A 17,804-nucleotide genomic window follows, 5' to 3' on the forward strand; every position below is an offset into this window, starting at 1 on the left:
ACTGGTTTGGCTATCTGCTATATGTGGATGGGTGTCTTTTGGGTAAGTATGTTTGTATTACTTAAGACCCTCTCAGCTATGGTTTGGCACTTTATGTATTTAAAGTTCTAAATATATGTATTGTACTTATATTTGTCATGAGTCAGGTTTATTTATATTTCAGTTTCAAAATTGGAAAAATGTATTTAGGAAGTTATTTTTTCTTACCTGGGGTATAGTCTTTTCTTCAAATTGACTGCTTTTTCATTAAATCTTTGTGGGCAAAATTAGTCTTGCGAGGTCGCAAAATGCTGATTTATTGTCATTCTTGGCGTGAGAACTTTTGTGGCGCAAAGGTACGTTCGGTGACGCAAATTTGTAATTTCCGGGATCTTAGTTGACGCCAGGTTTCCTTGCACAAGGTTGCGTCTGCCATGACGCGTGTTGCGTCATTTATGGATGTTGTTAGCGCCAAAAAATGTAATTTTGCGTTGAGTCATACTTGGCGCCAAATTAATTATTTATTTAAACCCCACTTCCTATATGCTCCTTGCCTTTTTCTATGCTGTTTTCATTTTTTTCTCATTCCTGAAACTGTTATATAATTAAATTGATAATTTTGCTTTATATGTTGTTTTTTCTCATACATTTGCAAGATGTCTCAATCTAATCCTATCTCAGAAACCACTGTTGGATTCCTGCTGCCTGATAACAGTTCTACCAAAGATAAGTGTATATGTTGCAAGTTAGCAGAGATTATATCTCCAGCTGTGGTATATAATAGTTGTCATGATAAGCTTTTACATGCAGAGAATGTATCCATCAGTACTAGTACAATGCCTGTTGTTCCTTCAACATATAATGTACATGATATCCCTGTGAATATAAAAGATTTTATTGCTGATGTGATTCAGAAGGCTTTGTCTTCTATTCCACCTTCTAATAAACGTAAAAGGTCTTTTAAACTTGTCATAGAGTTGATGAAATTTCAAATGACCGACAACATACTGAATTATCCTCCTCTGATGAGGATCTATCTGATTCAGAATATCCTACCTCAGATATTGACACTGACAAATCTTCTTATCTCTTTAAGATGGAGGTATATTTGTTCCTTGTTAAAAGAGGTGTTGATTACTTTGGATATTGAGGAAACTAGTCCTCTTGATACTAAAACTAGTAAACATTTAAATTTTGTTTATAAACCTCCTGTGGTTACTCCAGATGTTTTTCCAGTTCCTGATGCTATTTCTGATATGATTTCAAAGGAATGGAATAAGCCTTTTATTCCTTCTTTTAGGTTTAAAAAGGATACAGAGTAAGACCTCCTGTGAGAAGATTTTTTCTTTCACGCATCCCAGTTAATCCAGTGAAGGCTCAGGCTTTTCTGAAGTGTGTTTCAGATCTAGAGCTTTCAGGGGTAATCATACGAGTAGTTCCATTCCAGGAACAGAGTCTGGGGTTTTATTCAAATCTGTTCATTGTCCCAAATAAAGAAAATTCATTCAGGCCAGTTCTGGATCTGAAAATTTTGAATCGTTTTGTGCCAACTTTCAACTGGTTACTATAAGGACTATTCTACCTTTTGTTCAGCAAGACTTACAGGATGCATATTTTCATATTCCAATTCATCCAGACCACTATCGGTTTCTGAGATTCTCTTTTTCTAGACAAGCATTACCAATTTGTCGCTCTTCCATTTGGCCTAGCGACAGCTCCAAGGATTTTTTTCAAAGGTTCTCGGTACCCTACTCTCTGTAATCAGAGAATAGGGTATTGTAGTGTTTCCTTATTTGGACGATATCTTAGTACTAGCTCTGTCTTTACATTCTGCCGAATCTCTCACAAATCAACTAGTGTTGTTTCTTCAAAGACATGGTTGGAGGATCAATTTACCAGAGTTCCTTGATTCCTCAGACAAGGGTCACCTTTTTAGGTTTCCAGATAGATTCAGTGTCCATGACTCTGTCTCTAAGAGACAAGAGACTAATAAAATTGGTTTCACCTTGTCGAAACCTTCAGTCTCAATCATTCCCTTCAGTAGCTATGTGCATGGAAGTTTTAGGTCTCATGAATGCAGCATCGGACGCGATCCCCTTTGCTTGTTTTCATATGAGACCTTTGTATGCTGAATCAATGGTGCAGGGATTATACAAAGATATCACAATTAAATATCCTTAAATCCCAATGTTTGACTCTCTCTGACTTGGTGGTTAGATCACCATCGTATAGTTCAAGGGGCCTCTTTTGTTCGTCTAACCTGGACTGTGATCACAACAGATGCAAGTCTTTCAGGTTGGAGAGCTGTCTGGGGATCTCTGACAGCACAAGGGGTTTGGGAATATCAAGAGGCGAGGTTACCAATCAATATTTTAGAACTCTGTGCTATTTTCAGGGCTCCACAGGTTTGGCCTCTGTTGAAGAGAGAACCGTTCATTTGTTTTCAGACAGACAATATCACAACTGTGGCATATGTCAATTATCATGGTGGGACTCACAGTCCCCTAGCTATGAAAGAAGTATTTCAGATACTTTTTTGGGCAGAATCCAGCTCTTGTCTAATTTCTGCAGTACATTAGCCAGGTGTTGACAATTGGGAAGCGAATTATCTCAGCCGTCAGACTTTACATCCGGGGGAGTGGTCGCTCCATTCAGATGTGTATTTTCAGATTGTTCAGATGTGGGGTCTTCCAGAAATAGATTTGATGGCTTCACATCTAAACAAGAAACTTCTTAGGTACCTGTCCAGGTCCAGGGATCCTCAGGCAGAGTCGGTGGATGCGTTAGCAGTTTGTTGGTTTTACCAACCTGCTTATATTTTCCCGCCTCTAGTTCCTCTTCCAAGAGTTATCTCCAAGATCATCATGGAAGGATTGTTTGTGTTTCTGGTAGCACCAGCATGGCCTCACAGGTTTTGGTATGCGGATCTTGTCCGGATGTCCAGTTGCCAACCTTGGCCACTTCCTTTAAGACCAGACCTTCTGTCTCAAGGGCCGTTTTTCCATCAGGATCTCAAATCATTAAATTTGAAGGTATGGAAATTGAACGCTTAGTGCTGAGTCATAGAGGTTGATTGATACTATTTTACAGGCTTGTAAATCTCTCTCTAGGAAGATTTATTATCGAGTCTGGAAGACTTATATTTCATGGTGTTCTTCTCATAAATTCTCCTGGCATTCTTTCAGAATTCCTAGAATTTTACATTTTCTTCAAGATGGTTTGGATAAAGGTTTGTCTGCAAGTTCCTTGAAGGGACAAATCTCTGCTCTTTCTGTTTTGTTTCAAAGAAATATTGCTAAGCTTCCTGATATTTACTGTTTTGTACACCTTAGTACACTTCCAGACCTTGATGTTACACACTGATACACAGGGAGAGTCAAGTGCTATATAAATGCATCCTTTGTTTCTCAACCTCTGTGTTGATTAATCCTTCCATTCACTGTTTTGTACAGGCTTTGGTCCGTATCAAGCCTGTCATAAAATCAATTTCTCCTCCTTGAAGTCTTAATTTGGTTTTGAAGGCTTTACAGGCTCTTCCTTTTGAGCCTATGCATTTCTTGGATATTAAACCACTTTCTTGGAAAGTGTTGTTCCTTTTGGATATCTCTTCTGCTAGAAGAGTTTCCGAATTATCTGCTCTTTCTTGTGAGTCTCCTTTTCTGATTTTTCATCTGGATAAGGCAGTTTTGCGGACTTCATTTAAATTTCTACCTAAGGTTGTGAATTCTAACAACATTAATAGGGAAATTGTTGTCCACTCTTTGAGTCCTAATCCTAAGAATTCTTTGGAGAGATCATTACATTCTGTGGATGTTGTAAGAGCTCTGAAATATTATGTGGAAGGTACTAAATATTTCAGGAAGACTTCTAGTCTATTTGTTGTCTTTTCTGGTTCTAGGAAAGGTCAGAAAGCTTCTGCCATTTCCTTGGCATCTTGGTTAAAGCTTTTGATTCATCAAGCTTATTTGGAGTCGGGTCAGGCCCCGCCTCAGAGAATCACAGCTCATTCTACTAGATCAGTCTCCACTTCATGGGCTTTTAAGAATGAAGCTTCAGTTGATCAGGTTTGCAAAGCAGCAACTTGGTCTTCTTTGCATACATTTACTAAATTCTACCGTTTTGATGAATTTGCCTCTTCGGATGCAGTTTTAGGTAGAAAAGTTCTTCAGGCAGCTGTTTCAGTTTGATTCCTCTGCTTATGTTTTAAGTTTTTTCTTTGCATTTATGAGAAAAACGTATTCTTTTGAGTGTGGATTTAATTTTTTCAGCGGAAAATGGCTGTTTTTATTTTTATCCCTCCCTCTCTAGTGACTCTTCTGTGGAGTTCCACATCTTGGGTATTGCTGTCCCATACGTCACTAGCTCATGGACTCTTGCCAATTACATGAAAGAAAACATAATTTATGTAAGAACTTACCTGATAAATTAATTTCTTTCATATTGGCAAGAGTCCATGAGACCCACAATTTTTATGGTGGTTATGATTTTTTGTATAAAGCACAATTATTTAAAGTTCCTTTTTTGATGCTTTTTACTCCTTTTTCTATCACCTTACTACTTGGCTATTCGTTAAACTGAATTGTGGGTGTGGTGAGGGGTGTATTTATAGGCATTTTGAGGTTTGGCAAACTTTGCCCCTCCTGGTAGGATTGTATATCCCATACGTCACTAGCTCATGGACTCTTGCCAATATGAAAGAAATTAATTTATTAGGTAAGTTCTTACATAAATTATGTTTTTGATAAAATAACTATTTTTATTAACAGCTGAACGCGTTTCAATGATTTTCATTGCAAAGCATTTACTTTGGGCAAATGGTACAGTCCATTAGATACCATTCCACCCACCCCATAGACTCGCGTAAAATAAATAACAATGTCAGATAAGTATGATTATTTTGAGGAGCAAATTGGTAGCTACTATCAATCTGTTTTTTTTTTTTTTTTATCTTCCTATAAGTCTTCCTCTTAGTTTTCCTCTTAACGCTGATTAATTTAAACAAAAAGTACTTGATGATATTAATTATTGATATTTGTATTGTTATGCAAACTACTAAGAGCATTGCTTATTTGTTTACCACTTAAAGCATGAGAAAAATGTATTAATCCTTCCAATCTTGATCAGATTTGGTGATTTTGTGGACATCAGCGATGGACCTCACATTCCCAGAACACGTTTTTGTCTGCAATATGAAGTCACAGCTGCTCATTCCTTAACAAATATCCCAACAGAGCATGTGCGAAGATTCCAAGGGCTTTCCCTACCATATCATTTAAAGGTAATGTTATCAAACATAGTTTATGCAAGGTATTTGTTTTTACTATAAATTAACAAAAAATAAACCAGAGTAAATGAACACACAATATACAGTATATACCTTATAACAGGGCTTGACACATTTTGTATATTTTAATACAAATATTAAAAATATATACATTTGCTGGACATTTGGCACAGTGTGTAGACAGCATGTATCTCCTCACATGCAAAGTTGTGTAGACCAAACTGTTTATTATCTAACTAGTCCTAAAGCCCGCTCCCGTCCACTCTCTCTGCTGTCTGATCCTCACGGCGGTCACTGCTGATCCTTCAGCCAGGTATGTTTGTCTTGCGCTGCAGTCTCTACATCGGACAAACTTACCTGGCCTTTTAATACTATAGGATTTGCCTTTTTTTACATGGATAGTAACCTGGACAACTAACCATGGGTGGCCTTTAACTTGATAAAGGGGGCAATCATTTGAAATAACTGATTTTGCCTGTAGAAACTGCCACCTATATTTATCTTGTCAATACTACAATATTTGCTATAGAGAATCAAGAGGTATTGACAGTGGGGGTATAATCAAGAGTTCAGCCCAACTGCTTGTCTGTAGTCACTGTAGTCATAAAGGGATGGACATGGTCAGCAACAATACTCAGATAGGCTATGGCGTTTAAACTATGCTTAATTGGTACTAAGGGGTCCAAAGTGTGCCAAGAAAATATCTCCCACACCATTACACAACCACCACCACCAGCCTGAACCGTTGATACAAGTCAGGATGGATCCATGCTTTCATGTTGTTTATGCCAAGTTCTGACCCTACCATCTGAATGTTGCAAAGAAAATCGAGACTCATCAGACCAGGCAACGTTTTTTTCCAATCTTCTATTGTCCTATTTTGGTGAGCCTGTGCGAATTGTAGCCTCAGTTTCCTGTTCTTAGCTGACAGGAGTGGCACTCAGTGTGGTCTTTTGCTGCTGTAGCCCATCTGCTTTAAGGTTTGACGTGTTGTTCAGAGATGGTATTCTGCATACCTTGGTTGTAACGAGTGCCCATTCTCCTCTGACATCAACAAGGTATTTTCGACCACACAAATGCTGCTCACTGGATATTTTCTCTTTTTCAGACCATTCTCTGTAAACCCTAGAGATGGTTGTGTGTGAAAATCCCAGTAGATCAGCAGTTTTTTAAATACTCAGCCCGTCTGGCACCAACAACCATGCCACGTTCAAAGTCACTTAAATCCCCTTTCTTCCTCATTCTGATGCTCAGTTTGAACTTCAGCAAGTCGTCTTTACCATGTCTAGATGCCTAAATGCATTGAGTTACTGCCATGTGATTGGCTGATTAGCAATTTGTGTTACCAAGCAATTCAACAGGTGTACCTAATAAAGTGGCCTGTGTGTGTGTGCATGTATATGTCCCTCTTGAATTTTGAAATGTTGGGAGGTATATATACCTATGACAACAATATTCCATTTACATAAAAATTATTTAAATTTTTTAACCTTTTTAGCTTAAAAGTATGTATTTGCAATGTTACACAATGTTTGTCACTTAACACTTACAATATCACAAGAGTTTTTGTTGCATGTGGAATACTGTCGGACTGTGACAGGGTGCACTGAAAAGGAAATTACTAATCCCCAGGACAAACATGCTATACTTTTATAATGAAGTAGAAAAGTCTGCACACTTCTAGTCTAACAAGCAGAAAATAGTAAAATCAGACTAATTTCAGGTTGTCTGCATTGATTTTTTGTAATGCATCTTCAATTGCTACCATTTAGTATAATCAAAGTAAGGGTTTCTCTTGTGTAAGTCCTTGTTGATATCTGCCTTTGTATTTCCTGGCAGCGTAATTGCAAAGAATCATTGTTTACAGAGACGCTTCAAATATGGCCAAATGATGTTGAGCACCTGCCTTTTTCATTTTCCGTGTGCACAAAGTCAGACTGTGCAGTTTTTGCAAATGTGCAGCTATGTCATTTTTAAATAATATATAATTTATTAAGATAATTAATAAATTATGAAATCATACCAAAGCTGTGAAGACCAATTCTGCTTTTCATTATTTGCAACACCCCAGTGCCGTGCCATGCTGAGCATGCAGTTTGAAAGGGAGGGAAGAGAAACTAATGGATTGTTTGGAGTAAAAAATAGAATGTGAATATATTTTTTCTGCTCGTTTCAAGCTGCGCAGCATATTGAACTCCATTGTATAGCACGGTGGGATAACTAATATTTGCAATTAGAAATTGCAATATCTAATTCAAATGTCCACTCTTCTGGTGTGAGCAGCAGGCCACTGCAGTATTTGTAGCTGGTGAAATGAGAGTGTTGGCTCAGTGTATTTTAAAGACTAGAAACTCAATTACCTGTAATATTCTGTCAGCTTAAGGGTATATTGGTAAAATAGCATTAAAGGGGGATTCCATTACAAAATGTGTCAGTTTGTATAGCCCCAGGGTAGCTTTGTAAGTACTTTGCAATAAAACTTGTGGTTGTACGGCAACTAGTTATGTGAAAAGTCACACACACACACACACACACACACATATATATATATATATATATATATATATATATATATATATATATATATATATATATATATATCATAGAATGAAGAGTGCACTCGCCAGGACTTTTCACCAGATTTATTTCCTAAACAGTGAACGTTTTCGGGGGATTAGCCCCTTCCTCAGAACCACCATTACACACGTAGAACCACCATTACACACGTATGTGTGTGTGTGTGTGTGTATATATATATATATATATATATATATATATATATATATATAAAACACACTCACTCTCTTGCAAGCACGCAGAGAGTTACAGCTTCTGGTAAAATCGTTTAAACCCTGACATCTTCATCTTTGGAATGAATGTGATTGCTCATTGCAAGCCAGACTGTCGTCCAACATCAGTGCCTGACCTCACAAATGCTCATTTGGCTTGCTCAAATAGACACATTTCAAAATCTTCTTCCCAGAAACTGGTGCCTGTTACAGCCACAAAGGGGGTCAAATCCATATTAATGCACATGGTTTTGGAATGGGATGTACAGCAAGCTCATATACAATGTGTGTGTATTTATTTATATATACGTGTGTGAATGTGTATATATATATATATATATATATATATATATATATATATATATATATATATATATACAGTATCTCACAAAAGTGAGTACACCCCTCACATGTTTGCTACAATGTAAAGTAGTGAGTGTACAGCCTGTATAAGAGTGTAAATTTGCTGTCCCCTCAAAATAACTCAACACACAGCCATTAATGTCTAAACCGTTGGCAACAAAAGTGAGTACACCCCTAAGTAGAAATGTCAAAATTTGTCACAAAGTGGAATTCATGGTTCCCTCAATGAACTGTAGCTCCCCAGTGCCGGCAGACCCAGACCATGACACTCCCACCACCATGCTTGACTGTAGGCAAGACACACTTGTCTTTGTACTCCTCATCTGGTTGCCACCACACACGCTTGACACCATCTGAACCAAATAAGTTTCTCTTGGTCTCATTGGACCACAGGACATGGTCCCTGTAATCCATGTCCTTAGTCTGCTTGTCTTCATCAATCTGTTTGCAGGCTTTCTTGTGCATCGTCTTTAGAAGAGGCTTCCTTGGGATGACTGCCATGCAGACCAATTTGATGCAGTGTGCGGCGTATGGTATGAGCACTGACAGACTGACCCCCCACCCCTTCAACCTTTGCAGCAATGCTGGCAACACTCATACGTCTATTTCCCAAAGACAACCTCTGGATATGATGCTAAGCACGTGCACTCAACTTCTTTGGTCGACCATGGGGAGGCCTGTCCTGTGAAACCACTGTATGGTCTTGCCCACCGTGCTGCAGCTCAGTTTCAGGGTCTTGGCAATCTTCTTATAGCTTAGGTCAGAGCAACAATTTTTTTTTTCAGATCCTCGGAGAGTTCTTTGCCATGAGGTGCCATGCTGAACTTCCAGTGACCAGTATGAGAGAGTGTGAGAGCGATAACCAAATTTAACACACCTGCTCCCCATTCACACCTGAGACCTTGTAACACTAACGAGTCACATGACACTGGGGAGGGAACATGGCTAATTGGGCCCAATTTGGACATTTCCACTTAGGGGTGTACTCACTTTTGTTGCCAATGGTTTAGACATTAATGGCTGTGTGTTGAGTTATTTTGAGGGGACAGCAAATTTACACTGTTTTACAGGCTGTACACTCACCACTTTTACATTGTAGCAAAGTGTAATTTCTTCAGTGTTTCAGTGTGACAACATGAAAAGATATAATAAAATATTTATAAAAATGTGAGGGGTGTACTCACTTTTGTGAGATACTGTAGATATTAATGTGTGTGTGTGTATATATAAATATAAATATCCAGAACACCAACCTGGCTTAAAGGTAAAGCGTGTATCCGGAAAACAGCAGGCAACAATGGAAACTTAGTAACAAGCCTTTTAATCAACAACATGTGAAGAAAAATAGGGCCTTAACCCATAACGTTTCGGTTCTGCAGCGAACCTTTCTCAAATGGAGCCCATGGAAGACATGGGCTCCATTTGAGAAAGGGTTCTTCACATTTTCTTGATTAAAAGGCTTGTTACTAAGTTTCCTGTGTTGCCTGCTATTTTCCGGATACATGCTTTATGCAATGCACCAGGCTGGTGGATGGATGGTGTGTGCCACTTTACCTAATTCGTTTTATATATATATACAATCATAAATAGTGTTTGTTTTTGTACCAGTAGAATGTCATTAATTCTACAATTCTCATTTCAGGTCCATCACACTGTGTGGGACAAGTTGCGGAAAAGGTCACAGAGACTGGTAAGATGCTGCAAATGACTTTTGCTAGTAAAACTGCAGAATTGCACCTCTTTTATCCTTAGAGAGAAATTATGAGCATTATGTTTGTAGCAGTAGGGTTAAGGAAATACTTCCTATGAAGATATAGTGCATTTGAAAAGAGTTTAATAAAACGCAAGGAAATGACCTACAGAATAAACACATTTTCATGTTGCTGTTAAAGGCAAAAGCAGATTGTAGTGAGATTGTTTTTCACAGTTATTGCTGAAAGCTTGTAAACTGAGACAGTTTTTAATAAAGCAAACAATAAAGTAGAAGCTAGTTAGGAGATGAATGCAGTGATGTTTATTTTTTATTGACCTTAAAAGAGAGTTGTTTGCTTATTGTACTGTTAAAATAAAAAGCATTAGACCAGTATGCTGATGTTGTTAAAGGGACGCAGATGGCTTTAGAATAGCTGTGTACTAAAATAGGTAACTGTAACTGAGCTTGCCACACGTTTAGTGGATTGTGAAGGACAGACACTGCTAAGGGAAATATTTTCTGCAGATCAGCTAGACTATATTAATTACAGATGCCAGTTTAGTTAAGGTTCAAAGAACATTAAACACCTTTTACTTTTGTGTAAAAGTTGTGCTTGTACCACGCTCTCTAAGGAGGCCAAAAAGCAAGCTCTTTAACCTAGGTTTTCAAAATGCAAAAATTTGTTTTGTGGCTTCTCTAAGGAGTGTTAGATAAGCACAATTTTCTTTTATCAGATGGTGAGAGTACACAAGCCATCACGTGTGGGAATATTCCCCTCCTGATAACTAGGAGGAGGCAAAAGACACCCCATCACACCAGAACTACCCTTCCACTTCCCATGATCCTCAGTCATTTTCTTTTGCCTCCTTGATGAGGAGTGATGTGAAAGTGAAGTGCTCAGTATTGTGTCAGGTTTCGAAACCCTCAGGCAGACCTGGTAGACACCCTAGTGGTCCCTTAGTCATTCAACCTGATTTACATTTTTCCTCTCTTTTTGGTGCTATTCACGGTGATAGCTAGAATAAAGCAGGAAGCCTCAACATTTCTGATTTGCTCCAGCATGGCCTCTCAGGATTTAGTTTGTAGATCTGGTGCAGATGTCCTCCTGCACGTCTTGGAAGCTTTCTCTAAAAAAGGATCTTCTCTCTCAAGGCCCTTTCTTTTATTAAGATTTCAAATCTCTGAATTTGATGGCATGGCGATTCAACGTTTAATTGTGTCTCAGAGAGGTTTTTCTGACAAGGTCATTGATGCTCTGTTTCAGACTAGAACTTCTAGAGTTCCTGCAGGAAGGCTTAGAAAAAGGTTTATCAGCCAGTTCTCTGAAGAAACAAATTTCAACTCTTTCTGTTCTGTTTCATGAGTAAATTCCTTACTTTCAGACCTTTGGGCTCTGGTAAGGATAAAACCAGTTTTCTTCTTCTAGCTATTCCTTTGGATAGAATAGTCTTTGAGCTTTCAGGGAAAACTCCCATTGAGTGCATTACTGCTAATTCCACTAGGGCAGTTGTTGCTTTTTGTAATGAGACTTCTGTTGATCAAATTTCTAACGCCGCTACTTGGTCTTTGTTGCACATGTTTTATCACTCTGATGTGAATGCTTCTTCTGAGGCTACCTTTGGAAAGTAAGTTCTGCGGGCTGTATTACCTGAATAATGGTAACATCTTGCCTTCACTGTCCCCCCCCCCCCCCCCCATTCACGGTAGTCTTGTGGAATCCATGGCTTGGTTATAGATTCCCACACGTGATGGCTAATGGACTCTCACCAGCTAATGAAAGGAAACAAAATTTATGCTTACCTGATAAATTCATTTCTTTCAAGATGTTGAGAGTCCACGAACCCTGTCCTTTTTTGTTTATGTGACGGCAGTACTTGTTTTGGACTTTTTTCTCCCACTTTAACTTTCCTGCTTTTCTTTTTCCTCATCTACTTGGCTATATGTATGTCTGAGGCTCATGGGAAGTGGGAGGAATTTAAAGCTCTGGTGTGTTGGGGTGTCTCTTGCCTTCTCCTAGTGGTCAGCAGGGGAATATTCCCACACATGATGAATCACGGACTCTCACCATCATTAAAGAAATTAATTTATCAGGTAAGCATAAATTTTGTTTTAAAAACAAAAGGAACAAGTGTTTCGTGAAAAAATGACATGCTGCGACTGAGCATGTAATTTCTGCAGTAGAATGTCCCTTCTAACTTTTAATTAATTTCAGAATAAAGCGAAAGTTTTTTTTTTTTTTTTTTTGCGAATACAAAATTTTACTAAATATTCTGGAAAAAAAAATTTCTCTGATAACCTAAAACCAAGCTTCTGCAGTACAAAAGAATGCAGACCAATTGCATTAACAGGCTCCCCCCATCAGGGAGAGAGGTTTTCACAGCAATGAATAAATGTTACATTTCCTTATGAATTCCTGGGCCATCAGACTACTCATCTGGGAAGAAGGTCTCTTGATGTGTGTATTTTTAAATATTTCCCAAACAAGGAATTCTGAAAATATTTATTTTTGTCTCAAAATGTCAAAGTAGTCATTTGTTCTTCCATGCACAAGAATGATTATTATGGTGGATACTATAAACAACATTTATGAAAGACTGCTGCTTCTTCTTTTAGTGCAATAATAAATACAGGAGCAAATTCTGCCCACTTGCTATGATCCAAGGCAGGCAAGTTCCAGCCTGCGAACCTTGTCTGTCCAGAGAATGATAAATCTCCCCTTATAGATGTTTATCCTGCCATATGTTTCTCATCCAATAGCAGTGCTTTCTTGAGTATTTCATTATTTCCGCTAGAAGACTGGTCATCTGACTTGGACTAACAGCTTGGTTACAGAAGCCTTGAATTTGAAGAGTTTGTGCCAAAGTCGTGTAACCCTGTTGAAGAGTTGTTTGAGTAAGCAATGGCTTATAATTAGGTTTATTGGTGAGCAGAGAGGAGTCTGTACTAGGTTTATTATGTATTTATCCTGTTATTATTTTTAATCAGAATAATTAGGTTCTTTAGTCACTAGCTTTTTTATGGACGGTGCCTAATTCTTGAAATATTTAAAGTACTTTAAAGTCAATGTATTCAGTAGGAAGACTGCAGTATATGGAAGTATTTATAACATGCATATTTCCGTTAAATATATTTTAAATTAAATTTACATTTTTAATGCAGCACACTGCATATGCACTTGACATGATTATTTGTAATGTCCATAACTGATGTTTAACATATTGGGTAGACAAAATGAGAAGTGATATACAACAATTGGAGGATTGGACAAATTACTGGGGTCTAAAGTTTAACACTGCAAAGTGTAAAATTTATGCATTTAGGGAAGAAAAATCCAAACTTTAATTAAAGACTCAATGGCACTTTACTGACTGTTACAAATGAGGAATGGGACTTGTGAATTATTATTTCTTTCCTATGGCATGGAGAGTCCACAACGTCATTCCAATTACTAGTGGGATATTCAACTCCTAGCCAGCAGGAGGAGGTAAAGAGTACCCCAGCAAAGCTGTTAAGTGTAGTTTCCCTTACCCACAATCCCCAGTCATTCTCTTTGCCTTTGTCAATGGAGGATGTGTGAAGATGGTGTCTGACGATATTTAATCCTCTTATGAGCACTTTTCACTGCAAGCAAGGATTAGGGGCTATGCTGTGTCCATGTCAATCTCTTTTTGTTGACATGGACACAGCATAGCCCCTAATCCTTTCTTGCAGGAACTCCCAGTCATTCTCTTGCACCCAACGACTAGATAGGATGTGTGAGAGGACTATGGTGATTATACTTAGTTTTTATAACTTCAATCAAAAGTTTGTTATTTTACAATAGCACCGGAGCGTGTTATTGCCTCTCTGGCAGAGTTTGAAGAAGAATCTACCAGAGTTTTTACTATGATTTTAACCGGAGTAGTTAAGATCATATTGCTGTTTCTCGGCCATCTGAGGGAGGTAAAAGCTTCAGATCAGGGGACAGCGGGCAGATGAATCTGCATTGAGGTATGTAGCAGTTTTTATTTTCTGAATGGAATTGATGAGAAAATCCTGCCATACCGTTATAATGACATGTATGTATACTCTACACTTCAGTATTCTGGGGATGGTATTTCACCGGAATTACTCTGTTAAAAGTACATTAAACCTTTTAATAGGTATTTATCATGTTAAACGTTTTTGCTGGAATGTAGAATCGTTTGCATTTTCTGAGGTACTGAGTGAATAAATATTTGGGCATTATTTTTCCACTTGGCAGTTGCTTGTTTTAATTGTGACAGTTTCGTTTCTCTCTCACTGCTGTGTGTGAGGGGGAGGGGCCGTTTTTGGCGCTCTTTGCTACGCATCAAAAATTTCCAGTCAGTTACTCTTGTATTTCCTGCATGATCCGGTTCATCTCTAACAGAACTCAGGGGTCTTCAAACTTCTTTGGAGGGAGGTAGATTCTCTCAGCAGAGCTGTGAGACTTATATATTGACTGTGATTAAAAACGTTGCTCTGTAATTTTTATGTTTCAAATTTAATTATTGTTAATTTACTAATGGGAACAAACCTTTGCTAAAAGTTGTGTTGTTTTTAAGGATTGATGCTATAACTGTCTTTCAGTTCATTATTTCAACTGTCATTTAATCGTTTAGTGCTTCTTTGAGGCACAGTACGTTTTTGTTAAATAAGATTGTAACCAAGTTGCAAGTTTATTGCTAGTGTGTTAAACATGTCTGATTCAGAGGAAGATACCTGTGTTATTTGTTCCAATGCCAAGGTGGAGCCCAATAGAAATTTATGTACTAACTGTATTGATGCTACTTTAAATAAAAGCCAATCTGTACAAATTGAACAAATTTCACCAAACAGCGAGGGGAGAGTTATGCCGACTAACTCGCCTCACGTGTCAGTACCTGCATCTCCCGCCCGGGAGGTGCGTGATAATATGGCGCCTAGTACATCTGGGCGGCCATTACAGATAACATTACAAGATATGGCTACTGTTATGACTGAAGTTTTGGCTAAATTACCAGAACTAAGAGGCAAGCGTGATCACTCTGGGGTGAGAACAGAGTGCGCTGATAATACTAGGGCCATGTCTGATACTGCGTCACAGCTTGCAGAGCATGAGGACGGAGAGCTTCATTCTGTGGGTGACGGTTCTGATCCAAACAGATTGGATTCAGATATTTCAAATTTTAAATTTAAATTGGAAAACCTCCGTGTATTACTAGGGGAGGTTTTAGCGGCTCTTAATGATTGTAACACTGTTGCAATACCAGAGAAATTGTGTAGGTTGGATAAATACTTTGCGGTACCGGCGAGTACTGACGTTTTTCCTATACCTAAGAGACTAACTGAAATTGTTACTAAGGAGTGGGATAGACCCGGTGTGCCGTTCTCACCCCCTCCAATATTTAGAAAGATGTTTCCAATAGACGCCACCACACGGGACTTATGGCAAACGGTCCCTAAGGTGGAGGGAGCAGTTTCTACTTTAGCTAAGCGTACCACTATCCCGGTGGAGGATAGCTGTGCTTTTTCAGATCCAATGGATAAAAAATTAGAGGGTTACCTTAAGAAAATGTTTGTTCAACAAGGTTTTATATTGCAACCCCTTGCATGCATCGCGCCGATTTCGGCTGCGGCAGCATTTTGGATTGAGTCTCTGGAAGAGAACCTTAGTTCAGCTACGCTGGACGACATTACGGACAGGCTTAGAGTCCTTAAACTAGCTAATTCATTCATTTCGGAGGCCGTAGTACATTTAACCAAACTTACGGCTAAGAACTCAGGATTCGCCATTCAGGCACGTAGGGCGCTGTGGCTAAAATCCTGGTCAGCTGATGTAACTTCTAAGTCCAAATTACTTAATATACCTTTCAAGGGGCAAACTTTATTTGGGCCCGGTTTGAAAGAAATTATCGCTGACATTACAGGAGGTAAGGGCCACGCCCTGCCTCAAGACAAAGCCAAAGCTAAGGCTAGACAGTCTAATTTTCGTCCCTTTCGGAATTTCAAAGCAGGAACAGCATCAACTTCCACTGCACCAAAACAGGAAGGAGCTGTTGCTCGTTACAGACAAGGCTGGAAACCTAACCAGTCCTGGAACAAGGGCAAGCAGGCCAGGAAACCTGCTGCTGCCCCAAAGACAGCATGAACCGAGGGCCCCCGATCCGGGACCGGATTTAGTGGGGGGCAGACTCTCTCTCTTCGCCCAGGCTTGGGCAAGAGATGTTCAGGATCCCTGGGCGCTAGAGATCATATCTCAGGGATACCTTCTAGACTTCAAATTCTCTCCCCCAAGAGGGAGATTTCATCTGTCAAGGTTGTCAACAAACCAGATAAAGAAAGAAGCGTTTCTACGCTGTGTACAAGATCTGTTATTAATGGGAGTGATCCATCCGGTTCCGCGGTCGGAACAAGGACAAGGGTTTTACTCAAACCTGTTTGTGGTTCCCAAAAAAGAGGGAACTTTCAGGCCAATCTTGGATTTAAAGATCCTAAACAAATTCCTAAGAGTTCCATCGTTCAAAATGGAAACTATTCGGACAATCTTACCCATGATCCAAAAGGGTCAGTACATGACCACAGTGGATTTAAAGGATGCTTACCTTCACATACCGATTCACAAAGATCATTACCGGTATCTAAGGTTTGCCTTCTTAGACAGGCATTACCAGTTTGTAGCTCTTCCATTCGGATTGGCTACGGCTCCAAGAATCTTCACAAAGGTTCTGGGTGCCCTTCTGGCGGTACTAAGACCGCGAGGAATTTCGGTAGCTCCGTACCTAGACGACATTCTGATACAAGCTTCAAGCTTTCAAACTGCCAAGTCTCATACAGAGTTAGTTCTGGCATTTCTAAGGTCGCATGGATGGAAAGTGAACGAAAAGAAGAGTTCTCTTTTTCCTCTCACAAGAGTTCCATTCTTGGGGACTCTTATAGATTCTGTAGAAATGAAGATTTATCTGACAGAAGACAGATTAACAAAGCTTCTAAATGCATGCTGTGTCCTTCATTCCATTCAACTCCCGTCAGTAGCTCAATGCATGGAGGTGATCGGCTTAATGGTAGCAGCAATGGACATAGTTCCCTTTGCACGTCTACATCTCAGACCGCTGCAATTGTGCATGCTGAGTCAGTGGAATGGGGATTACTCAGACTTGTCCCCTACTCTGAATCTGGATCAAGAGACCAGAAACTCTCTTCTATGGTGGCTTTCTCGGCCACATCTGTCCAGGGGGATGCCATTCAGCAGGCCGGACTGGACAATTGTAACAACAGACGCCAGCCTACTAGGTTGGGGCGCTGTCTGGAATTCTCTGAAGGCTCAGGGACAATGGAATCAGGAGGAAAGTCTCCTGCCAATAAACATTCTGGAATTGAGAGCAGTTCTCCATGCCCTTCTGGCTTGGCCCCAGTTAAAAACTCGGGGGTTCATCAGGTTTCAGTCGGACAACATCACGACTGTAGCTTACATCAACCATCAAGGAGGGACAAGAAGCTCCCTAGCAATGATGGAAGTATCAAAGATAATTCGCTGGGCAGAGTCTCACTCTTGCCACCTGTCAGCAATCCACATCCCGGGAGTGGAGAACTGGGAGGCGGATTTCTTGAGTCGCCAGACTTTTCATCCGGGGGAGTGGGAACTTCATCCGGAGGTCTTTGCCCAAATACTTCGACGTTGGGGCAAACCAGAGATAGATCTCATGGCGTCTCGCCA

General features: G+C 39.4%; 1 protein-coding gene across 1 annotated transcript in view; it reads left to right on the plus strand.

The window, feature by feature from the left end:
• Window positions 1-17,804, plus strand: part of MRPL39 (mitochondrial ribosomal protein L39) — a 328,194-nt gene that overhangs the window by 297,282 nt on the left and 13,108 nt on the right. Inside the window, exons 8-9 of the mRNA XM_053706005.1 lie at window positions 5,104-5,257; window positions 10,058-10,105. Coding sequence (XP_053561980.1) covers window positions 5,104-5,257; window positions 10,058-10,105 — 202 coding nt within the window. The remainder of the gene's footprint in view (window positions 1-5,103; window positions 5,258-10,057; window positions 10,106-17,804) is intronic.

The sequence above is a fragment of the Bombina bombina genome, chromosome 3 (assembly GCF_027579735.1).
Source record: "Bombina bombina isolate aBomBom1 chromosome 3, aBomBom1.pri, whole genome shotgun sequence".
NCBI classification, from domain to species: domain Eukaryota; kingdom Metazoa; phylum Chordata; class Amphibia; order Anura; family Bombinatoridae; genus Bombina; species Bombina bombina.